Source organism: Microtus oregoni, unplaced genomic scaffold (genome assembly GCF_018167655.1).
Source record: "Microtus oregoni isolate MIOR12 unplaced genomic scaffold, Mior012 000074F_ref0000038, whole genome shotgun sequence".
NCBI classification, from domain to species: Eukaryota; Metazoa; Chordata; class Mammalia; order Rodentia; family Cricetidae; genus Microtus; species Microtus oregoni.
The window spans coordinates 1,267,398-1,292,686 of NW_024544004.1; the positions used below are offsets into that span (position 1 = coordinate 1,267,398).

Here is a 25,289-nt window from a genome sequence, read left to right on the forward strand (position 1 = left end):
ATCACCGAGAGAGAGGAATCTGTTCATATTTTGCCTTCTCATTGCTTGCTTTACAAGTGTGCACTACCATACCTGGTTTGTTTTGTTTTGAACCAGGGTCCTGGAGATGAAACCCAGGTTCTTATACTTGCACAGCAAGAACAGTACTGACTGAGCCATCTCCCTAGCCGCCTTCTCTGATGTTTAATCACCATCCAGTAACAAATCTCAGTGGGTTGCTCCTGGGCATCAGTCTTTTTTAAACTCCTAGAGATTCTGATTTAATGGTTCAGGCTGAGCACTGGGAGTTTTCAAAAGCTCCTTAGATAATTCGAATTGCTAACAAAATTTGACTATAGGTCTATATGACACTAAGCAAGTTGTTTAACCTCCTTATACTTTGTATACATATTAATTGTAAAGATCTTTTTTTTACACCTTTAAATGTCTGTGATTCCTTTATTGAAATCTCAACAAACTGACTGTTTTCCTCCCTCCTTCCCCAGACTACCTCCTCCTTCGTCGCCTCTACTTCCTCTTCCCCACCTCCTGAACAAATATTCTTAGGCTTATAGATTATGAACGTAGTGGATCTATAGTAATTCCAAAGAACCAAGTGGACTGTCATAAGGCTCGTTCTGCCTTTGAACTTGAGCTCGTAAACATTTTTATCCATGTGTTGTGTGACAAAACTTTTCCTGGAGAGATGCAACACACAAATCTACCCACCCCAGATAGGAAGCCCATGACAGACCAAAGTATGGATACCACCAAAGTCCAACTTGGTAAACCACTGACTTTAATTGGGGTTACTTACGGGTATGGGTGAGAGGTTACAAGAGCAGAAATGCCTTGAAGACAGCTGCATCACAAAGTCCACCCCAGCGTGGGTGACAGCTTACAAAAGCTGGGAACCTGGAGCACACTGCACAGCCTGCAGGCAGCTCAACAGGTTGGAGAGTCCTTTCCAGGTGATTCCCTTGGTCTAAACCTCTTCCAGGCAGCTTGGCTAGCTTCTGCTTCTTTCAGGCAGCTGGTCTGGTCTGGTCTCAGAGTCTTTACTGTTTGGGTCCTCTGACAATGAGAAGCTTGTCTGAGAGGACTCTAGGTCGTCTTCCTTGCTTACTCTAGCCACAAGGAGCCTAGTGAGAATCTGGTCAGTTTCAGGGACTTCCTAAAGCTATTTTGAGTTGTTTACCTCCCTGCTTAAAGAGCTTCCCTGCAGGATAGGATATTTCAATCTTGGTAGAAGCTGTTATATAACACCATGATTTAGAAAACAAATATGCAAAGGGGGAATTTAAGGATTTCAGATTATGAATTTGGGGGAGGTCTTGGGCCTTGGTTGTTTTGTTGTTGTTGTTGTCTTGTAAGGAGCATTTGTCCTTAGTGTTTCTAAGGAATAGCCAAAAATTTCACTTTAACTTGGTTTTTTGGCATAGTTAAATGTTTTCATCTCATAGTCAGCCTCCAATTTGTGGTTAAAAGCACCGATACGTTTAATTGCTTTTAACTTAAAGCCAAAGAAATTGAATTACATTAGCTCAATTGGTAGAGTGCTTGCCTAACATGCATGAAGCCTCCAGCACTGCATAAACTGAACGGTACATTATCTGTTATCCTAGGGCTTGCAAAGTGGAGGAGAAAGATTAGGAGTCTAGGTCATCCTTGATTGCATAAGGAATTTGAGGCAAGCCTGGGTCACATAAAACTCAATCTCAAAATGAAGCAAGACAAGCCCCCAAATGCAAAAACAAAACCACCGCTAACAAAACAACCCACAAAAGAAATTCCCATCCAACTTGAAATGACACTATATTTAGAAGGATTAATTCACACAATATATAACGAAATCAGTTCTGATTAGAAAATCTGGTTGTTAAGGTTATTATTGATTATGGATAATTCCATAGTGAAATTTTATTTATTTGATTTTGGTGCTTGGACTTGAAATTAAAGCATCAGGCATGCCAAGAACATGAGCTAATTTCTAGCTTGGTCATCTTAATGTTTTCTTTCTTTAGCTGAGTTGAAAAAATTTTTTAAAGTTTTTAGTGAAAGAAAAAACACAGTTGTTCTCTGTGGTCTTGTCAATAATTGTAAATAGGCCATCTGAAAGTATCACAAAATAACAGAAATGAACCCCAGCAGCAAACAATGAGATAAGGAGATGTTATGTTGCACAGAGGAAGCCTGTGGAAAGCCTTCATCAGGTGATTCCAAAAGCACTGACTGGGTGGCCTTATCTGAAGACTGTAGTAAGTACAAGGGGAGATGGCAAAGCTCTGGGGGCTGCCTCTGCCACATCTGAAAGCTTGTTTAAGGACACACTCAAATTATGACTTGTAAGTTTTAGGGGAGGCATTGAGCCTTCTGTTTTGCCAGGAAGGCTTTTCTTGACTGATTCTAAGGAATATTGCCAAAAACTCACTTTGATCTGATTTTTGGCATAGTGAAATGTATTGTTTCTGTCTCATAGTCAGCCTCCGATTTCAGCTGAAAAGCCTAGATAAATTGAATTACTTTCAGTTTTAAACCCCAAACAACTGAATTATGTTAGCTTCTCCATATTCCATCCTCTGTATTTTAATTAGAAAATTATACACTCTTGCATTTCAATGTTTCTTTTCAGTTTTAATGCCTGAATTCATACAAAGCTTGAAGTGACCCGAACATGGGAAACTATCATTTTGGTGTAGCAGCAAAAACTATCTATAGCTGTTTTATAGCTCTTCCTGTGGTTTGAAAAATAAACAAGAATCACTGTTCACATCCCATGATGAACGCAATTCAGAAGCAGAAAATGAATCGTGCTGGGAAGGGCCTTAGCTACCACGTTGTTGATGGGTGCTTTCTCTCCCTTCTCTGTCTTTCTCATTAGTATCTATGGACTAAAGGGAATCAGTTGAGTGACTTCTTGAAGCATAAAGGGAGGAACTTCACACTCTCTCTTGGAACCAGAAGTTGAATTTGTAAGCATAATATGATCTAGAAGACATGGGCTGTAGCAGTTCTTCAGTGAAAGGCAACAAGTCGGAGAAAGGTGAGTGCTGGGAACAAGCTGGGTTTTATGAATGAAAAAGAAGGATTAAGCTGGACCCACAATCCTTTCTGTTTCTTGTTTATTCCTGTGGTTCTGAAGATGCCCTGTAAAATTCTGTACTGAAAGATCAATATGTGAACTGAAGGTGAAATATTGGGGGAATATGGGAAAACACCTGAAAAAAGATTTAGTTTTTAGTTTATGATATACTACAAGGTATTATTTAAGACATGTGTTTGATTTAATTTCAGTTAAAATGTTTCAGTAGAAAGTATCAATTTATATCTCAGTGACAGGGAAACGGAAAGACAATTGAATTTGTATAGCTACATCTTCTATTACTCATGTAATAGGTATCCCATACCTATGTGACATTTAGTGGTGGCATTAAATTTAATTAAATTTTATAGCTCAATGATTACATTTTTAAAAATATCTATTCATTGCAAAACTTTATGAGAATTGCCTTATAATTTAAAAATATTCTAGTGAGAATGCCAGGTAATCTGTATCCAAAAGAAGTCCGTTGCTTCTGCTTCTATGACATACCCACTTCTACCTTTAAAGAGAGACTTAGATGTTCCCTTTGTTTCCTTTGTGTGGAGGTGCTTTTCCATGGCTACTGGAATCTAGCTGAAACTCACATGTTTAAGACATTTAGCTTTTGCAAGCAAACTAAAATAGCAAGCTGGGGCAGCTATATGAATGTTTTGCTCTTAATTTCCATTCTTTTGTTATCTAAGTTACAAATTCTTTCATTGGTTTTTATCCTGTATCTTGGTTCAAAGTTTACCCTAGATTGACGGCAGAGAGTTGTGGGCGCAGAGTATTCTATCCTAATTAGTCTAGGGTATTTTCCTTTGGGAATCAACTGTTGTTCTCATCAACTGAATTGTGCGAGGTTTGCAAGCTAATTTCTGAAAGTAGGAAGGGACATGACAGGTGCGCTGTTTGGAATCTAAGTATGCCAAACATTCATCCCACAGTAGTAGTTTGTTAACACAAACAGAGGAAACTATTTGCCTTATTTGTTTTTACAAAATGATTGAACAAATAAAGGATTTTATTATGATACCTTTCTTTTTTCTAGCTAACTCATACATTTTACTTTTTATTTTTATTTATTTATTTACTTTTATATTATTTAATTAAAAATTTCCACCTCCTCCCATTTCCCTCCCGCTCCCCCATCCCCCTTCCTCTCCCTCTCCAGTCCAAAGAGCAGTCAGGGTTCCCTGCCCTGTGGGAAGTTCAAGGTCCTCCCCACTACATCCAGTACTAGGAAGGTGAGCATCCAAACAGACTAGGCTCCCACAAAGTCAGTACATGCAGTAGGATCAAAACCCAGTGCCATTGTCCTTGGCTTCTCAGTCAGCCCTCCTTGTCAGCCACGTTCAGGGAGTCCGGTTTGCAGAGAATTATGATACCTTTCTATGCACATCATTTACTTTATTATGCTCACATGTATTTTGCTCGCAGTGACCTTCATATCATCTTCTCCTACCAACTCCTTTACATTTTGTCTGATTTCTTGGTTTTATGAAACAATAAGCTTAGGCTGGAGAGAGGGCTCAGTAGTTAAGAGTAATTGCTACTCTAACAGAGGACCAGGGTTTGGTTCCAGAACCCACACAGTGGCTCACAACCATCTGTAACTCCAGTTCCAGGAAAAATGATGGTTTCTTCTGACTTCCTCAGGCACCACATACCCATGGGACACATATATACATGCAGGCAAACATATGCATAAAATAAAAAATTAATAAATATTTTTAAAAGATCATATGTTTAAGGACTGAAGAGATGGTTTAGTGGTTAAGAGCACTTGTTGCTCTTACAGAGTGCCCAGATCGGTTTCCCAGCGCCCACACGATGTCTTCAATAGCTGTAACTCCAGTTCCAGGAGACTTAAGTAAGTTCTAGCTCTTTGGATTGCTTTTCAACTTTTCAAATGTTATTTATAAATGGAAATATTAGCTTAGGTTTTGTATTGATTTTGAAGTAACATATTGAGATAAAATTCACATAACATGAAATTATCCATCATAAAGTAAACAACTCAGTGGCACTTAGTGTATTTACAATATTGTCTAGCCACCACCCTTGTCTAGTTCCAAAATGTTTCTATGACTTCAAAGTCAGACCCCAATAGTTTTTGTCTATTTCCATCTCCTCTCAATCTTTAACAACTGTCAATTTGTGATCTATCTCTATGAACGTATACAGTCCAGACATTTTATTTCAATGGAACCATATACTATGTGGCCTTTGTGTTTGGTTTCATTCTTGTAACATCTATCAGTATTTCCTTCCTTTTTTAGATAATACTTTACTGTAAGAATAGGCCATATTATGTTTATCCCATTTATTAATTAGTAGATGCTAGGTTATAAGTTGTTTATGCTTTGCACACTTTTTGCTATTATGAACAATGTTTCTATGAACATTCATATATAAGTTTTGTATAAACATAGACTTTCACTTTTCTTAGGCATATACCAATGAGTAGACTTGCTGTGTCAAAAGGTTTAACATTTTGAGAAACCTCCAAACTATTTCCTCAAGTGACTAAACCATTTTTTTCCTACCAACAATGTGTTAGTGTTACAAAATTTCCACATCCTTGGCAACATTTTTTATTGTCTTTTTAAAATTATATTAGTGGGTATCAAGAAATATCTCATTGTAGTATTTATTCATACTTGCCTAATGACTAATGATTTAGGGCTTCTTTTCATGTGTTGATTGACCACTTGTACCAGTCTCTTTAGATAAGTAAATATCTATTAAGATCATTCACACCCCCACTTTTTTTGAGCCAGGATGTCACTAGGGAGTCCATGGGGCCTGTAACTTGCTGTTGCAACACAGATGCCCTTTGTTACTGCCTCCTGAGTGCTGGAATTACAAGCATGTGCTACCATGTCCAAACACCCATTTATTTCTATTTATTTATTTATCGTTTTTTTTTCAAGACAGGGTTTCTCTGTAGCTTTGGAGCCTGTCCTAGAGCTAGCTCTTGTATACCAGGCTGGCCTCGAACTCACGGATATCTGCCTGCCTTTGCCTCCCAAGTGCTGGGATTAAAGGTGTGCGCCACCACCGCCCGGCAGAACACCCATTTTTAAAAAGTCATTATTTTATGCTATTTTGTTGTAAGAGTTGTTTTTGTATGCTATAAAAAGTTTTGTATGCTATAATTTGGAAAGTAGCTATACTTACCAGTGTTTGCCCACCTATCACTCAAATATGTAATTGTAAGTATTTTTCTCACTCAATGACTTGTCCTCAAATTTTGTTATTATTATTGTTTTTGAGGTGGTATCTGTAGTTCAGGCTGGCCTTGAACTCACTATGTAGCTGAGGCTAACTTTGAACTCCTGATCTGTCTGCCTCTACCTCCCAAGTGTGCACCACCACGTCTGGTTTAAGGCATGGTCCAGGCTGAACTTGAACTACTAATATTTCTGCCTTCTATTTTTTTTAGCACTTGCCTACTAGCCTGTGGCCTTTTTTATTTCTTCTTCTGCTGCCGCTTCTTATTCTGCTTCTTCTTCTTCTTCCTCCTCCTCCTTCTCCTCCTTTTCTTCCTCTTCTTTTGAATTGGAAAATGACAGTACTTTGTGTCATTTAGGTTTTGAACCAACAAACTTAATTAAGATTACTACTGAAGCACAGGTGAGGGGTATTTACAGAACCATGGACACTTTATCAGTGGCTATACTGCTGAAGAATATCTCCTTCCTTCTGCAACTGTTAACTGCCTATAGATTCCAGGGAGGGGCTGGCACTCACGAACCCTTACTCTTTAAATTTCTTTACTATGAAGTTAAAATATAACATCAAAAGTCCCTAAGAAATAGTGGAGAAGGTGCCTGAACTGGCCTTCCCCTCTAAGCAGATTGACGACTACCTTAATTGTCATCATAGACCCATCATCTAGTAACTGATGGAAGCAGATGCAGAGATCCACAGCTAAGCACTGAATCAAGCTTTTGGAGTTCAGTCACAGAGAGGGAGGAGTGATAATATGAACAAAGGGATCATGACCATGATAGGGACACCCACAGAAACAACTGACCCAAGCTAGTGGGAGCTCAGTGACTCTGGACTGACAGTGAGAGAACCGAAATAGCACAAACTACGCCCTCTGAATGGGGGTGATAGTTATGTGGCTTGGGCAGTCTGTGGGACCAGGATTTATCTTTAGTGCTTGAACTAGGGTTTTGGACCCATTCTTTTGCTCAGCGTAGGTATGGGGAGGAAGGCCTCTGTCCTGCCTCAATGTGAAGTATCAGACTTTGTTGACTCGACTTGGGAAGCCTTACCCTCTCTGAGGAATGGATGGGGGGCTGGGGTGGGGGGATGTTGGGGGACGCAGGAGGAGGGGAGGAATTGGGAACTGGGCTAGGTATGTAAAAGGAGAAAAGATTGATTTTAAAAATATATAGTTTTAATTGGAATATATACATATATATGCACACACACATATAACATCAAAGAGCAGCACATATTTTTGTAGCTGCCATTTAACTGTCGCCCTTGGGAGTTTAGTGGTGTCATCCTGGAGACCCAGGTTTATATTCCCTGACTGGGAGGTAGGGAGGTAGATGTGTAGATGTGGTGTGTGTGTGTGTGTGTGTGTGTGTGTGAGAGAGAGAGAGAGAGAGAGAGAGAGAGAGAGAGAGAGAGAATCTGTTTTCTTTCTGAAGGGAATCTTTTGGATTTCAATATAAATTCAATACCAGAAAGTAAGCTCAAATAAAATGTTATGAAATAAAGAAAATAGGACAGAATAAAGGCTTCATTTCTAAAACCCCACCCTTGGTGGGAACTAATGTAGCTCTACTGCTTGGTGAACTCACCTCATCCTATAGGGCATTATGATGGGCTGGGGCTGTAGACACTCTCCATCTGAATCCTGAGCTCCATTCTGTTACCATGTAGAGGTCTTGATCAGGTTCATTTTCTCTGCCAATTAAAGAAGCAGAGGGCATGGAGAATCTCAAGCTCAAAAGGTAGCAGTGGGGGAAATTCTCAGACATAGCAGTCAGCATCATCTGCTAAAGAAAGGCCTTTATTGGGAGTCAGGCATGCATGCATACGCAAGCGCACAGAGAGGAAGACCCTCTGCAAAGCAGAGGAGATTTTTAACATCATTTATGGTGTTCTTCGTAGTGAAAAAGTTTTCCATTTTGACAAAGTATAGCTTATGTTTAATTTTTGGTTTCTTTTGCTTTTGACGTCACCTGCAATAATTGTTGCTAAATATCAAGTGATTTATGCTCATATTTAACCTCTAAAGTCTTTGTAGTTTTAATTCTCATATTTAGAGGTTTTGATCCCTTTTGAGTTATTTTCACTTATATGCGGTATGGATATAAACACGTTCTTTGTCTGTGGATATCTGTTGCTTCCATTTGTTGAAGGAACTACTTTTTTTATTGTCTTGACACTCTCAATAAATGAACTAACATGAGGACTGAGGCTTGGAGCTCAGGGGGGGAGACTGTTTGCCTAACGTGTGGAAAAGGCCTGGGTTCTGTTCCTAGCACTACAAAAACCAAAATGGAGCTTCAGATGTACCTCAGTTGTTAACAGTAGCTGTGTAGCATGCTCAAAGTCCTGTGTTTGATCTACAGCATGACATAAAGCCACACACAGAGCACACACCCATAATCCCAGCACTTGGGAGACAGAGACAGGAGGATCAGAAATTCAAGGTCATTCTTGGCTACCTTGCAATTTTGAGGCCAACCTGTTTTACATGAATCATGTCTCTTAGACTTTGTGTCTCTTTTACAAGGTTGCTCTAGGCATTTTGGATCTTTTGCATTTTCATAAGGATTTTATAGTTAATTTGTCAACATATTTTAAAAATTCATATGAAATGTTCAGGGGGATTATATGGAATGTGTTTGGGGAATATTGTCAGCATAACAACTGAACCAGGAGATCTGTGAACATAGTATGTCTTCTCATTTATTTAGTTTTGGGTGCTGCTATGAATAAATTAATTTCTTAACTTTTAAAAAATATTCATGACAAGTGTGTATAAAAATAACTTTTTTTTACAAGACAGGGTTTCATTGTGTGGCCCTGGCTGTCCTGGAACTAGCTTTGTAGACAAGACTGGCCTTGAACTCAGAGATCGCTTGCCTCAGCCTTACGAATACTGGGATAAAAAGTGTATGCCACCACTACCTGGCTAATAACTGATCTTTGTATCCCCCAAAGTTTTTCTAACTTGAGTTATTAGCCTGAAGAGCTAATTATTTAGGGATTTTTTATGTCATGTTATGTGCAAATAGGATTTGTTTTACTTCTTTCTTTCAAATACTTTTCATATTATATTATTACTTAATTATTCTGGCTAGATACTTTGTTTAAATACTAAACAGAAACAAGAGAGTAAATTTCCTTGTCAACTTGACTGGACTGAGAATCACTTAGTAGATTGAGCATACTCCTGTGAGGTCATTTCAAGATGGATTAACTGATGGGAGAAGACCCGCTTTGAATGTGGGCAGCACCATCCCAAGGGCTGGAGCTTGGATAAAATGTATTATTTTATTTTAATTTTTTCATATAATATATCTTGATTATGTTTCCTCACCCCAAACTTGTCCCAGATCCTCCTCACCTCCATATCCATATCCATATCCTAACTTTATGTGCTGGTTTGCATTCTCTCTCTCTCTCTCTCTCTCTCTCTCTCTTTCGTGTTATTCGAATAGGTTGGCCTGTCTCTGTATGTTACTTGGTCTTTTTCATTTGTAGCTTTTAATATTCTTTCTTGGTTCTGTACATTTAGTGTTTTGATTATTATGTGTTTTCTGATGCAGTCTATTTGGTGTTCTGTAAACTTTTTGTACCTTTATAGACATTTCCTTCTTTAGGATAGGAAAAAGTTTTCTTCTATGATTTTGTTGAAAATATTTTTGGGAAACCGGGCCATGGTGGCGCACGCCTTTAATCCCAGCACTCGGGAGGCAGAGGCAGGCGGATCTCTGTGAGTTCGAGACCAGCCTGGTCTACAGAGCTAGTTCCAGGACAGGCTCCAAAGCCACAGGGAAATCCTGTCTCGAAAAACCAAAAAAAAAAGAAAAAAAAGAAAAAAAATATTTTTGGGCCTTTAACCTGGTTTTGTTCCTCTTCTACACCTATCATTTATAGATTTGATCTTTTCATAGTGTCCTGAATTTCCTGGAAGTTTTGTGCCTGCATTTTTTTTTAATTTTTTTTATTGCGAAAAGAAGAAAAAAAACATAAACAAAAAACAAGTTTCCACCTCCTCCCAGCCTCCCATTTCCCTTCCCCTCCTCCCACCCTTCTCCCCCTCCTCCCACCCTTCTCCCCCTCCTCCCACCCTTCTCCCCATCCCCCCCGCTCCTCTCCCCCCCCCCCTCCAGTCCACAGAGCAGTCCGGGTTCCCTGCCCTGTGGTAAGTCCTAGGTCCTCCCCCCTCCGTCCATATCTAGGAAGGTGAACATCCAAACTGGCTAGGCTCCCACAAAGCCAGCACATTAAGTAGGATCAAAACCCCCTGCCATTGTCCTTGGTGTCTCATCAGCCCTCATTGTTCACCATGTTCAGAGAGTCCGGTTTTATCCCATGCTTTTTCGGTCACAGTCCAGCTGGCCTTGGTGAGCTCCCCGTAGATCAGATCCACTGTCTCAGTGGGTGGATGCACGCCTCGTGGTCCCGAATTCTTTGCTCATGTTCTCCCTCCTTCTGCTCCTCCTTGGGACCTTGGGAGCTCAGTCCAGTGCTCCTGTGTGGGTCTCTGTCTCTATCTCTATCCATCACCAGATGAAGATTCTATGATGATATGCAAGATATTCGTCAGTATTGCTCTAGGATAGGGTCATTTCAGGTTGCCAATCCTCAGCTGCCCAAGGAACAAACTGGGAACCTCATCTTGGGCACTAGGGAGCCCCTCTAGGGTCAAGTCTCTTGCCCACCCTAAAGTGGCTCCCTTAACTAAGAATTGTGGTTCCGTGCTCCCCTATCCACCTTTCCTTTATTCCAATTCTCCTGTTTCCCCAGGTCCCCCCTCCTTCCCTTCTACATTTTCTCTCCCCATCTCCCCTTACCCCCATCCCACCCCACTCCCAAGATCCCATTTTCTCCCCGGAAATTTGGTCTACTTCCCTTAGCCAAGAGGATAACTATATGTTTTTCCTTGGGTTCACATTCTTACTTGGCTTCTTTAGGTTCACCTATTGTAGACTCCGTGGTCCTTATTTATGGCTAGAAACCAATTATGAGTGAGTACATCCCATATTCATCTTTTTGGGTCTGGGACACCTCACTCAGGATAGTGTTTTCTATTTCCATCCATTTGCATGCAAAATTCGAGAAGTCATTGTTTTTTACCGCAGCGTAGTACTCTAGCGTGTATATATTCCATACTTTCTTCATCCATTCTTCCATTGAAGGGCATCTAGGTTGTTTCCAGGTTCTGGCTATTACAAATAATACTGCTATGAACATAGTTGAACAAATGCTTTTGTCATTTGATAGAGCATCTCTTGGGTATATTCCCAAGAGTGGTATTGCTGGGTCCAGGGGTAAGTTGATCCCGAATTTCCTGAGAAACCGAAACACTGACTTCCACAGTGGTTGCACAAGATTGCATTCCCACCAGCAATGGATGAGGGTACCAGTTCCTCCACAGCCTCTCCAGCAAAGGCTATCCTTGGTGTTTTTTATTTTAGCCATTCTGACAGGTGTAAGATGGTATCTTAAAGTTGTTTTGATTTGCATTTCCCTGATTGCTAAGGAAGTTGAGCACGACCTTAAGTGTCTTTTGTCCATTTGAACTTCTTCTGTTGAGAATTCTCTGTTCAGTTCAGTGCCCCATTTTTTAATTGGGTTAATTAGCATTTTAAAGTCTAGTTTCTTGAGTTCTCTATATATTTTGGAGATCAGACCTTTGTCTGTTGCGGGGTTGGTGAAGATCTTCTCCCAGTCAGTAGGTTGCCTTTGTGTCTTAGTGACCATGTCCTTTGCTTTACAGAAGCTTCTCAGTTTAAGTAGGTCCCATTTATTCAATGTTGCCATTAATGTCTGTGCTTCTGGGGTTATACATAGGAAGCGATCTCCTGTACCCATCTGTTGTAGGGTATTTCCCACTTTCTCTTCTATCAGGTTCAGTGTGTTCGGGCTGATATTGAGGTCTTTAATCCATTTGGACTTGAGTTTTGTGCACGGTAGAGATATGGGTCTATTTTCATTCTTCTACAGGTTGACATCCAGTTGTGCCAGCACCATTTGTTGAAGATGCTTTCTTTCTTCCATTGTATACTTTTAGCTCCTTTATCGAAAATGAGGTGTTCATAGGTTTGTGGGATAAAATCCGGGTCTTCTATACGATTCCATTGGTCGACTTCTCTGTTTTTATGCCAGTACCACACTGTTTTCATTACTGTAGCTCTGTAATAGAGTTTGAAGTCAGGGATGGTAATGCCTCCAGAAGATCCTTTATTGTATAGGATTGTTTTGGCTATCCTGGGTTTTTTGTTTTTCCATATAAAGTTGATTATTGTCTTCTCCAGATCTGTGAAGAATTTTGATGGGATCTTGATGGGGATTGCATTGAATCTATAAATTGCCTTAGATAGAATTGCCATTTTTACTATGTTGATCCTCCCAATCCAAGAGCTAGGGAGGTCCATCCATTTTTTGGTATCCTCTTCAATTTCTTTCTTCAATGCCTTAAAGTTCTTGTCAAATAGATCTTTCACTTCCTTGGTTAGATTTACCCCAAGATATTTTATGCTGTTTGTGGCTATCGTGAATGGTGAAGCTTCTCTGATTTCCCTCTCTGCTTCCATATCCTTTGTGTATAAGAGGGCGACTGATTTTTTGGAGTTGATCTTGTATCCTGCCACATTACTAAACCTGTTTATCAGCTGTATAAGTTCTTTGGTGGAGTTTTGGGGGTCGCTTATGTACACTATCATATCATCTGCAAATAACGAAAGTTTAACTTCTTCCTTTCCAATTCGAATCCCCTTGATCCCATTATGTTGTCTTATTGCTATTGCTAGAACTTCAAGCACTATATTGAAGAGGTATGGCGAGAGTGGACAGCCTTGCCGTGTTCCTGAGTTAAGTGGGATGGCTTTGAGTTTCTCTCCGTTTAATTTGATGTTAGCTGTCGGCTTGCTGTATATAGCTTTTATTATATTTAGGTATGACCCTTGTATCCCTAATCTCTCCAAGACTTTTAACATAAATGGATGTTGAATTTTGTCAAATGCTTTTTCAGCATCTAATGAAATGATCATATGGTTTTTTTCTTTCAGTTTATTTATATGCTGGATTACATTGATAGATTTTCGTATGTTGAACCAGCCCTGCATCTGAGGAATGAAGCCTACTTGATCATAATGGATAATTTTTCGGATGTGTTCTTGGATTCAATTTGCCAGTATTTTGTTGAGGATTTTTGCGTCGATATTCATGAGTGAGATTGGCCTGTAGTTCTCTTTCCTGGTTGAGTCTTTGAGTGGTTTTGGTATCAGAGTAATTGTGGCTTCATAAAAGGAATTTGGTAATGACCCTTCTGTTTCTATATTGTGGAATACATTAAGGAGTATAGGTATTAGGTCTTCTTGGAAGTTCTGGTAGAATTCTGCATTGAAACCATCTGGTCCTGGGCTTTTTTTGGTAGGGAGGTTTTTGATAACAGCTTCTAATTCTTCTCGACTTACAGGTCTGTTTAGATTGTTCACCTGGTCCTGGTTTCGTTTTGGTAAATGGTATTTATCTAAAAAAGCGTCCATTTCTTTTACATTTTCCAGTTTTGTGGCATACAGGCTTTTGTAGTAAGATCTAATGACTCTCTGAATTTCCTCTGTGTCTGTGGTTATGTCCCCCTTTTCATTTCTGATCTTATTAATTTGCGTGTTCTCTCTCTGTCGTTTGATTAGTTTGGATAGGGGTTTATCAATCTTGTTGATTTTCTCCAGGAACCAGCTTTTTGTTTCATTGATTCTTTGGATTGTTTTCTGTGTTTCTATTTTGTTGATTTCAGCCCTCAATTTGATTATTTCCAGTCTTCTACTCCTCCTAGGTGAGTCTGCTTCTTTTTTTTCTAGAGCTTTCAAGTGGGCTGTTAAGTCTCCAGTATGTGCTTTCTCTGTTTTCTTTAGGTGGGCACTTAGTGCTATGAACTTTCCTCTCAGGACTGCTTTCATAGTGTCCCATAAGTTCGAGTATGTTGTTTCTTTGTTTTCATTGAATTCAAGGAAGACTTTAATTTCTTTCTTTATTTCTTCCTTAATCCAGGTATGGTTCAGTAGTTGACTGTTCAGTTTCCATGAGTTTGTAGGCTTTCTGGGGGTAGCATTGTTGTTGAATTCTAACTTTAATCCATGGTGATCTGATAAGACACAGGTGGTTACTAATATTTTTTTGTAACTGTGTAAGTTAGCTTTGTTACCAAGTATATGGTCAATTTTCGAGAAGGTTCCATGAGCTGCAGAGAAGAAGGTATATTCTTTCCTCTTTGGGTGGAATAATCTATAGATGTCTGTTAAGTCCATTTGCTTCATTACCTCCATTAATTCTCTAATTTCTCTGTTAGGTTTCTGTCTGATTGACCTGTCCATTGGTGAGAGAGGAGTGTTGAAGTCTCCTACTATTAGTGTGTGCGGTTTGATGTCTGCCTTGAGTTTTAGTAATGTTTCTTTTACGTACGTGGGTGCTTTTGTATTAGGGGCACAGATATTCAGGATTGAGACTTCTTCCTGATGAATTGTTCCTGTTATGAGTATAAAATGTCCCTCTCCATCTCTTCTGATTGATTTAAGTTTGAAGTCAACTTTGTTAGAAATTAGTATGGCCACACCTGCTTGTTTCTTAGGTCCATTTGCTTGATAAGCCTTTTCCCAGCCCTTTACTCTGAGTAGGTGCCTGTCTTTGTGGTTGAGGTGTGTTTCTTGTAGACAGCAGAATGTTGGATCCTGTTTTCTTATCCAATCTCTTAGCCTGTGCCTTTTTATAGGTGAGTTGAGCCCACTGATATTAAGTGATATTAATGACCAGTGGTTGTTAACTCCGGTCCCTTTTTTATTAGTAGGGTTTGTGTGTTTTCCTTTTTTGATTTGCGCTGGTGAAGAGTCTCTAGATGTCTGAGTTATTGTGGTCATTGTTGGACTCCTTGGTTAGTGATTTTCCTTCTATTATTTTCTGTAAGGCTGGATTTGTGGCTACGTATTGTTTAAATTTGTTTTTATCCTGGAAAATTTTGTTTTCTCCATTTATAGTGAATGAAAGTTTGGCTGGATATAGTAGTCTGGGCTTGCATCCGTGGTCTCTTAGTTTTTGGAGAACATCTATCCAGGACCTTCTGGCTTTCATGGTTTCCATAGAGAAGTCAGGTGTAAGTCTGATAGGTTTACCTTTATAAGTAACTTGGCCTTTTTCCTTTGCGGCTCTTAATATTCTTTCTTTATTCTGTATATTTTGTGTTTTGATTATTATATGGCGAGGGGATGTTTTCTTTTGATCCAGCCTATTTGGTGTTCTGTATGCTTCTTGAACCTTCCTAGGTACATCTGTCTTCAGTTTGGGAAAGTTTTCTTCTATAATTTTATTAAGTATATTTTCTGTACCGTTGAGCTGCACTTCTTCTCCTTCTTCTACTCCAATTATTCTTAGGTTTGGTCTTTTTATTGTGTCCCATATTTCCTGAATGTTTTGTGATGAGAGTTTGTTGGACTTGCTGTTTTCTTTGATCAGAGTGTTTATTTTCTCTATGTTATCCTCAGAATCTGAGATTCTTTCTTCTATCTCTTGTATTCTGCTGGTTATACTTGATTCTGTAGTCTCTATTCGTTTACCTAGATTTTCCATGTCCAGCCGGCCCTCTGTTTGTGTTTTCTTCTTTGCCTCCATTTCAGTTTTCAAGTCATGAACTGTTTCCTTTTCTGCTTGATTGTTTTTCCTTGGTTTCCTAGGGTTTCATTCACTGATTTACTCAATTCCTCGAACTTTCTATTATACTTCTCATCCATTTCCATAAGGGCGTTTTTTATATGCTGTTTAAGGGTGTCAATCACTTTCATGAAGTCAGTTTTTTCTACTTCTTCTTGATTAAGGTGTTCATGTCCTCCTGTTGTGGGGTCACTGGCTTCTGGTGGTTTCGTGTTGTTTTTCAGATTGTTGGGAGAATTCCTGCATTGGCGTCTGCCCATCTCTTCCTCCCAATACTCCCCTTTGGATCTTCTTTTACAGGATCAGGTCTTCTTGCCCACTGATGTACCTTCCCAGTGATGTCACTCCCCAGAGATGTTTCTCCACAATGATGTTTCACTCGGTGCCCAGATCGAAACTCCGCGCTGCTTGGTTAGCTCGTGAACAAAGGGCCCACCCCGCTCACTGCGGGCAGGCTATGGGAACAAAGGAGCTACCGGCCACCCCTTTGTCCTCCCGGTTCAGATTCGGTCCCAGCGTCCTAGCAGGCTGGGCAGGGAGGCGCTATGCCCCAAAGGAGGGAGAGAGGGAGGGAGACAGGGGGTGTGGGGATCTGGATGTAAGCTGAATGGGATAGAAATAGAGAGGCGGTTTGGGCAGTATAGCCCCTGTAGGATGGCCTGGAAGTGTGGGCGGGCTGAGGTATGTTCCCAGCTGCCACAGCACTCTCTCACCACAACGATGTTTCACTCGGTGCCCAGATCGAAACTCCGAGCTGCCTGGTTAGCTTGCGAACAAAGGGCCCACCCTGCTCGCTGCGGGCAGGCTATGGGCTGCCTGCATTTTTTTAAAGATTCAATATTTTCTTTGACTGAGCTTTCTTCTTCTTTATCTTCAAGTCTTGTAATCTATTGGTGAGGCTTCCCTCTGAGGTTTTTGTTTGACTTTCTAAATTCTTCATTTCCAGTTGTAGTTCTGTTTGAGTTTCTTTAGTGATTCCACTTCTTTGTTAAATTCTGCTTTCATGGCTTGAATTGTTTTCATTATTTTGTTTAGCTTTTGTGTTTTCTTGAAGGCATTTGTTCATAACCTTTTTAAAGTCCTTGAATATAGTCACAATTGCTATTTTTGAGTCCTTGTCTTGTGCTTCAGCTAAATTGCTTTTCTCAAGGCCTATTGCATAGTGTGGCTGACTTCTGTAGGAAGCACATTAGCTTGGTTGTTAGTTGTTGTTTCATTTTTTTGGCTGGGATCTAGACATCTGGAGTTATGTTTGAGGTGCTCTTTGGTGTAGATATCTGGTCTTGCTCCGTTGGGTGGGCGTTATATTCTTTATGGATCTTAATTAAGCTTTTTAGATTACTTCCACCATCAGGTGGTTAGATATGAATTTACTGTGTCAAGGACTAGGGATAAATTGAAAGATCTTGATAGAAAAGAATAGCTTTTAGGGTTGTGGGGTCCCTGGTAGAGTGTTTCTCAGGGTCAGTGGGAAAGACAAAGGAATGGAGATGGGGAAGTCATAGAGGCAGGAACTTGAGGCAGCGGATCCTACTCATCTGCAGACAAGAAACAGAGCAAGATGAATGAATGCATGGCGCTGCTCATCTCATCATTTGCACAGAGCGGGTCCCTTGCTCAGATTTAAGGTAGATCTTCCCACTTCAATTAAAGTAATCGAGATAATGCCCCAGAGGCCTATTTTCAGGTGACCCTAGATTCTGTCAAGATGACCACACCAATCATCACAGGTCTATTTATTTCTAATTCTTTTTATGCTTTCATTATCTCTTGTTCAATCAATGTGTCAAGGTTTATTATGACTTTATATAATAACCCTCTGAAATGCTAATACGGCGCTGCTACCCTCTTCATTCATAGACTAACATTTTAGTAAAATAGAGTCTTGCATCCATGGTGTCTGTGTGCACATGTGCGTGTGCCTGTATTTAGAGGCCAGAGATTGATTTTCTGTGTCTTCTTTGTCGACTTTCAATATTATGTTTTGAAAGACTGACTAGTGAATTTCAGAGGTCCTTTGTCTCCACCTCCTGAACATGGTGATATTTCCATGCTTGGCTTTATGTGTAAGGGCTGGGGATCCAAATTCAAATCCTTCTCCTTGGGGAGCAAACACTTTACCTACTGAACCAGATCCTTGTCCCCATAAACTTTCTTTCGAAATTTTGGAAGATATAGAAGCAATTAAAACTAGCTAATACTCATCATTCTACTCCTCATAGATTACAAACTCCAGACATTTTCTTAAGATATTTTAATCATCCTAAATTTTAGTTTTCTGAAGCCTTGCTTGCAGCACAAAATATTATTCAATATAAATATTTCTCAATTTTTATAAGTGTTTTGTAGACATTTTCTGCATTGATAAATACATGATTTCATAGATGATTATACTGTGTTGAAGGATTTTTCTAATATTGCAGCTTTATGCTAAATATAAATAACACTTTGAAGAATTTCTCCATGCAAAGCTGTTTATTTCAGATTGCTTCCACCATCAGGTGATTAGATATGAAATTACTGTGTCAAGGGCTAGGGATGATTTGAAAATTTTTGATAGAAAATAATAGCTTTTAGTTCCAGAGTATTCTAGAAAGTCTGCTCCATATTGTGTGTGCATTTTATTTACTGCTTGGAGTAAACCTGAAAATACTTTAATTTTCTTTTCTTTTGGCATAGTCAGTGTCTCACTATGTAGTTCAGGCTGGCCTCAAATCTATGTTAATTCTGCTTCTCAGCCTGTCAGCACATTGTGAGTCCAGCAAGAGGTGCCATGCCTTGCTCCTGAGGGAAGTTTCCTCATTCCTCTTTGTATAGCTGAAGCAATTGAGGGCAAATATTTGACATTTGCACAGCTTTCGGCTAGGAGAGTTGAGATTTGATCTCATGCATTTTTTAAAATTATATATGTTTTAATTGTTTAAAAACAGTCTTACATACCAATCCCAGTTCCCTCTCCCTCCCGTTCTTCTCCCCCCCTTCTCCTTACCCTACCCCCCATCCAATCCTCAGAGAGGGTGAGGCCCCTCATGGGGAGTCAACAAAGTCTGTCAGAGCACTTGAAGCAGGACCAAGGCCCTTCCCCCTGTATCTAGGTGGAGCAAGATATCCCTCCATGGGGAATGGGTTCCAAAAAGCCAGTTCATGCACTAGGGATAAATCCTAGTTCCACTGCTAGTGTCCGCACAAACTGCCCAAGTCACATGACTGTCACCCATATTCAGAGGACCTAGTTCAGTCTTATGCAGGTTCCCCAGCTGTCAGTCTGAAGTCAATGAGGTCCCACTAGCTCAGGTCAGCTGTTTCTGTGCATTTCCCCATCATGATCTTGGCCCCTTTGCTCATACTATCGCTCCTCCCTCGCTGTGGCTGGACTCCAGGAGTTTGGCCCAGAGCTTAGCTGTGGATCTCTGTATCGGCTTCCATCAGTTACTGGATGAAGGGTCTTTGATGACAATTGTTGAAGTCCATGTGGGTCCAACACAGATTCCTTAACTGGACTGGAACGGAGTTGCGAGGAATAATCAGACACAGCTTACACGGTCATCCTTCAAGGGCAAGATCTCTCCTTTATTATCCAAACATCTTATATATCACCACATCAATTGAGTGGGAAAACACATTAGGCTGTCTCCTAGGCAACCAGGTGAATGGGCTCAAGTCAAGTCTGCATCTACCTGTGTGTTAGCTGTCACATAGGCCATGAATTAGCATCTCTATAAGACATCTTCCAAATTACAAAGGAAGGAAGCACCAAAACTCCTAACTCTTACGTCATCAGCTTCAGCCAACATCTCTTCTCAGGTAATCTACATTTATAATAAAAGAAACTAGGAGCGGCACATCCTGCCTATTGTTAAACAGAGACAGCTTGTCTGCAGAGTTCGTGACCACTTCAGACCGGGCTTATGGCTCTTGTGCCATACAGAAATATGGGCCTACAGACAATTAAGGTAGTCATCTATCTGATTACATGGGAAGGGCAGTTCAGGTACCCTCTCCACTTAGATTCTTAGCTGGGGTCATCCTTGTGGATTCCTGGAAATTTCCCTGGTGCCTGGTTTCTAGCTAACCCAATAATGGCTCCCTCTTTCAAGGTATGTCTTTCCTTGCTCTCCCTCTCTCCTTCACCCAACTGGACTATTCTGATCCTTCGTGTTCTTCTCCCCTTCTCCCTTTCCTACTCCCCTACCACACTTGCCTTCCCTCCACTCCGCCAATTTACTAAGGAGATCTTGTCTAAGTCTCCTTCCAGGGGGGATCCATGTGTGTCCCTCTTAGTGTTCTCCTTGTTTCCTGTCTTCTCGGTGTTGGAGACTGTAGACTGGTTATCCTTGGTTTTATGTCTAATATCCTCTTATGAGTGAGTATATACTTTGTTTGTCTTTCTGGGTCTGGGTTACCTCACTCAGGATGTTTTTTTTCAAGTTCCATTTATTTGCATGCAAATTTCAGGATGTCTTCCCCCCCACACACACACACTGAGTAGTACTCCATTATGTAAATGTACCACATTTTCTTTAGCCATTCTTTGGTTGAGGGGCATACAGGTTGTTTCCAGGTTCTGGCTATGACAAATGATGTTGCTGTGAACATAGTTGAGCAAATGTCCTGTGGTATAAGTGTACATGCTTTGGGTATATGCCCAAGAATGTGGTATTGCTGGGCTTTGAGGTAGATTGATTCCCAATTTTCTGAGAACTCTCCATACTGATTTCCAAAGCGGCAGTACAAGTTTGCACTCCCACCAGCAAAGGATGAGTGTTCCCCTTACTCCACATCCTCTCCAGCATAAGCTTTCATTTGTGTTTTGATCTTAGCTACGCTGATCTTACCATGTATATGATGGTATTTTAGAGTTGTTTTGATTTTCATTTTCCTGATGGCTAACGATGTTGGAGCTCATACATTTTTGCTACAAAGCAGCTTTGCTACCGGCCATTCCACCTTCCTATTCCTCCCATAGTTGCTCATTTCAGAAATTGCCTTTTTATTCTATTTTGTTTTCTTGAGGCAGAGTCTCATGTATTCTAGGCTTCTCTTGAATTCACTATGTAGCTGAAGATGACTTTGAACTGCTTTTGATCCTTCTGTCTCTTCCTCTGGAGAGTTGGGATTATACACATATCTGGTTTTTTGGTGCTGAGGATCAAACTCGGGGCTTTGTACCTTCTAGGCCTGTGCTCTACCAACCAAGCCACATTGCCAGCCCTAAAATTAGCTTTAATTAAATTGGCTTATCTAAAAAAATACCTTCTGTTTCTGTAATACTTACATATAGGCCAGGCCCTTTCATGTATAATCAATCTTCATAACCTGCTATGAAAGTTTATTCTTTTCAGAATGAGGTTTTAAGAGGGAAACTGATTTGCTCCAGAATACATAGCTAATTAATTACCACTAGGACCATGGCCAAAACTTAATTCTTATTTCTTGGGGTCTGGCTGTGTGTTTGTTTTGTTTTGTTGTGTTGTGTTTTAGCATGGGATCACTCAGCTCCATCACAGTACTCTGGCTCTGTGTATTGTGGCAATTTTGAGGAAGAATAGTCTTTGTAGAGTTCCAGGACAGACTCCAAAGCTGCACAAAGAAACCCTGTCTTGGAAAAAAAAATCAAGGCCATCTTCTTGTGAGTTAGGCAAAAACTATAAACAGAAATAAGAACTAGACTTGTACTATTGCTATGATTATTACTTTGCTTCTTTTGTAACAGATAAGAGAATGCAAGTCATAGCTATCATTCATTGAGTACTTACTGCATTCACTCGTTTTCACTAAAGCTCTTAGAGGAAGCTTTGTCATAGACAAAGAAACTTAGCCTTGAATTAAAGAATTATCCAATATTATGCACTAATTGTTGGCAGAGGCTGAATTAGTGGCCGCTCTAACAGAGTTCAAAGTTTAAATCCATGTGTGTGTTCAGGTGCATGTATGTATATGCCTGTGGAGGCCGTAAGGCAACTTTGGCTATTGTGATTTTGAGATAAGGTCTTACACTGACCTGGAGCTCACAAAGTAGGCTAGGCTGGGCAAACTGAGTTCCGGGGAGCTGCCCGTCTCCGCCTCATTTGCTCTGAGATTACAAGTGCAAGCCACCATGCCCAGCTTTCAAGGGTGTCAAAGTTGGGTCCTCATGCATTCACAGTGACTTGGCTATTACCCCCGTCCCAACATTTAAGTCCCATGTCATATGCTATCCTGACTTGGAGAATTGAAATTTATGCAACAAACAGAAATTAAATATAATTTCTTTTGGCTGAAATGCACTTTGCACTTATACTTTTATGTCTCTGGGCTTTCAGTTGATCATCCATTGCCTTTTGTTCTACACAGACCATTCTGAGAGCACTAATACATGGTCTTTTATTTCTGCCCTTGAGACCACTTATCTTTTTAAATGCTAAAAAGCAGAAAGAGACCCATGCCTCTTCGGCTTTGAAGTTTGATTCCTAAGCTCTAACAGAAAATTTTTCTAATGGAAATTTTTTTTTATTAAAACTATTTGTTTTTTGTTTTTACTTTAAAATCTGAAAAAAAATGGGAAGCAGATTAGGGAAACAGTATAGTAAAGTGCTTACCATGCAAGCATGAGCGTCTAAGTTCAGTTTCCAGTAACCATCTATAAAAATGTGATGGCAAATTTCTGTAATCTCAGCACTGGATAGATAGAGTATCTCTAGGGCGTATTGGCCAACCAATCTAGCTAAGTACATGGGCTTCAGATTCAGCCAGACCCTGAGTCCCAAAAAATAAGCCAGGAAGCAATTGAGGAAGATACCTGTCATTGATTTCTGACTTCCACATGCAGGCACATACCTGTACTTGTGCATGTAAGTACACACATGCATATGCATACACACACACAGATATGACATTAAAATCTGAAAAATACTTAAAGCAAATGAAACATTTCTATAATTCTTGATAAAATTTCTTAAATTTAGGGAAAAAAATTTCATTGACTTAAGCTTAATTTACTTACAAGCTGTTCCCAACGGCTGGAGAGACTCTCTATGGTAACTTCTAGTCCTGTGTCCCCCCAGTCCCTCACTCCCAATTTTAAATGCATATTTAAATTTAGGACCATATGGAAAATGGATTCTAACATTCCTTCTCTGGTATTCCCTAAAGAATGTTCTCCCCAGTTTAGAGACACTTTTGCCACCCCTGTTATTGTTGTCATTATAGTTGCCATTGAGCGGTCTTTACTGGCACTGGGAAGAGCAGCAGAAGTCATCTGAGCTGGGGCCTTCCTTGTTTTCCCCCTGCATGAAATACAGACACCAGATTAGATGCATTGTAACGTCTGTCCCTGAAAGTCTGCTGGACTGCGTGGAGCTGCAGGGTTCTTTCTACCATGCTGCCTCTTTTGCTTAACCTTGGCATGTTAAGTTCCTCTGCTTTAACTCTTTCCTTTTTTGTGTATATGTGTGAGTGTGTGTGTGTGTGTGTGTGTGTGTGTGTGTGTGTGTGTGTATGAGTGGCATGTGTCTGTGTGTGTACATGAGCATACCTCTGCATGAATGGAGGCGAGGAGGATGACATAGACTGTGCCTTGTTTTACCTCTTTCCACCTTTTTCTTTTGAGCAAGGTCTCTGAATCTACAGCTAGGCTGGCACCCAAGAAGCCTCCCTACCCCATCCTCCTGTCTCCACTCCCTACAGGGTTGGGCTTACAGGCAAGCTTGGCTCAACATGGCTTTTTTACTTGGGTGCTGAGGTCTGAACTCAGGTCCTCAGATTCGTACAGTGGGTACTCTTAACCCACTGAGTCATTGTTCTCATGAAATTTTGTTTAGCTTTGCTTTACTTTTGCTTTCCTTCTAACTTATTCTTGAAAACCAAAGGCTAGTGAATACCTGTCTACTCATTATCTACCATCACCTGTTCACATTTTGCCGTCCTTTCTCTCTTTCCAATCCTCTCTCTTCTTTTTCATTTGAAAAGAAAAAAGTACCCAGAGCCATTATGATGGTAACCTATATATACCTCACCATGAATGTCCTAAAAAGAGAGATATTCTCTTATATAATTACAAAACTGAATTGCCTTGAAGAAATGTAACATTGGTGATTATATCTACAAAGAGATAATATTGTATTCAGACTTTCCCTATTGTCCAAAATTGCTGTCTCCTACTGACTCAGCCTTAGACCAGAGAAAATGATCTGAGAGATACTTAAGCATCTTCAAAATTCAATGGAGCACGTCTGGTCTGATTTTGTTCAGCTTCCTGGCAGAAAATGGCATTCCTGCATACCCTTCCTTAAAACAGCCATTGTTCTTGGCTTCAGTGACAACACATTCTCCTGCATTTCCTTTTACGTCTTTGTCTTAATTGTTCACACTGGCTCCATTCTCTTCCAATTTTTAAATATTGGAATGCTTCTGGGTTCCTCTTAGGCCTCTTACTTTGTCACCCTTATGCTCACCATTGGTGGCATTATGACTTTATTTATGTCTTCACTTTTCACTACATCATACATTATAATTCCTACTTTATTGAGAATTATTGTAAGAACTTTTCTTTGTAAAAGGAGATTACTTGTTTTCCCCTCTCAATTATAGTGAATCAATCACTTTTTGATATGGTAATATGTATGCCTCAAGACTTGTGTAGGATTGATATTACAAACATATTTATGTTTAAGTAAAATAGAAAAACTCAAATCAAGTCAAAATAACAACCTAGTTCCAACAACGTTTGTATTCTATATATCAATTAAATGGATTTTCACTTTTTTCTTTATTTTCTGTGTGATTAGCCCACCTTTGCTTTTAAGATCCTAAGTATTTTCAACCGGGTGGTGGTGACACACGCCTCTAATCCCAGTACTCAGGAAGAAGAGGAAGGTGGATCTCTGTGAGTTTGAGGCCAGCCTGGTCTACAAGAGCTAGTTCCAGGACAGGTTCCAAAGTTACAGAGAAACCCTGTCTCAAAAAAACAAAACAAAAAACCCCCTAAATACTTTCAATACCTCTTAAGTGATGTGATATTATCTATCTAAGTGACTTTTTTCCAGCAGCTTTAAGTTTCTATTAGATAATGTGCCATATTTATGGTTGCATCCTGTTAATCATTAGAAAATCCTGTTACAGAGAGACACGTTTCAAATTAATAAAGGGCAGTGCCTAAGCTCCAGTTGCCAGTTATTTTCCAAAATCAGAACATTTATATAATTACAATTCATATTCTATTAGGCTTTTAGCAAGTGTAAATGACAAAATACTGATTGTTTTTGACCTTTGAATAACAAATGTGGCAATATAACTCAGATTAGTAATTAATACCAGGGAGACAAAACAGAATTGTCATCAG

General features: G+C 39.9%; 1 protein-coding gene across 1 annotated transcript in view; it reads left to right on the plus strand.

Annotated features, from left to right (window-relative positions):
• The first annotated feature begins 2,976 nt into the window (after window positions 1-2,976).
• Window positions 2,977-25,289, plus strand: part of LOC121441308 (serine/threonine-protein phosphatase with EF-hands 1-like) — a 107,584-nt gene continuing 85,271 nt past the window's right edge. The window contains exon 1 of the mRNA XM_041642444.1: window positions 2,977-3,022. Within this exon, the coding sequence (XP_041498378.1) occupies window positions 2,977-3,022 (46 nt within the window). The remainder of the gene's footprint in view (window positions 3,023-25,289) is intronic.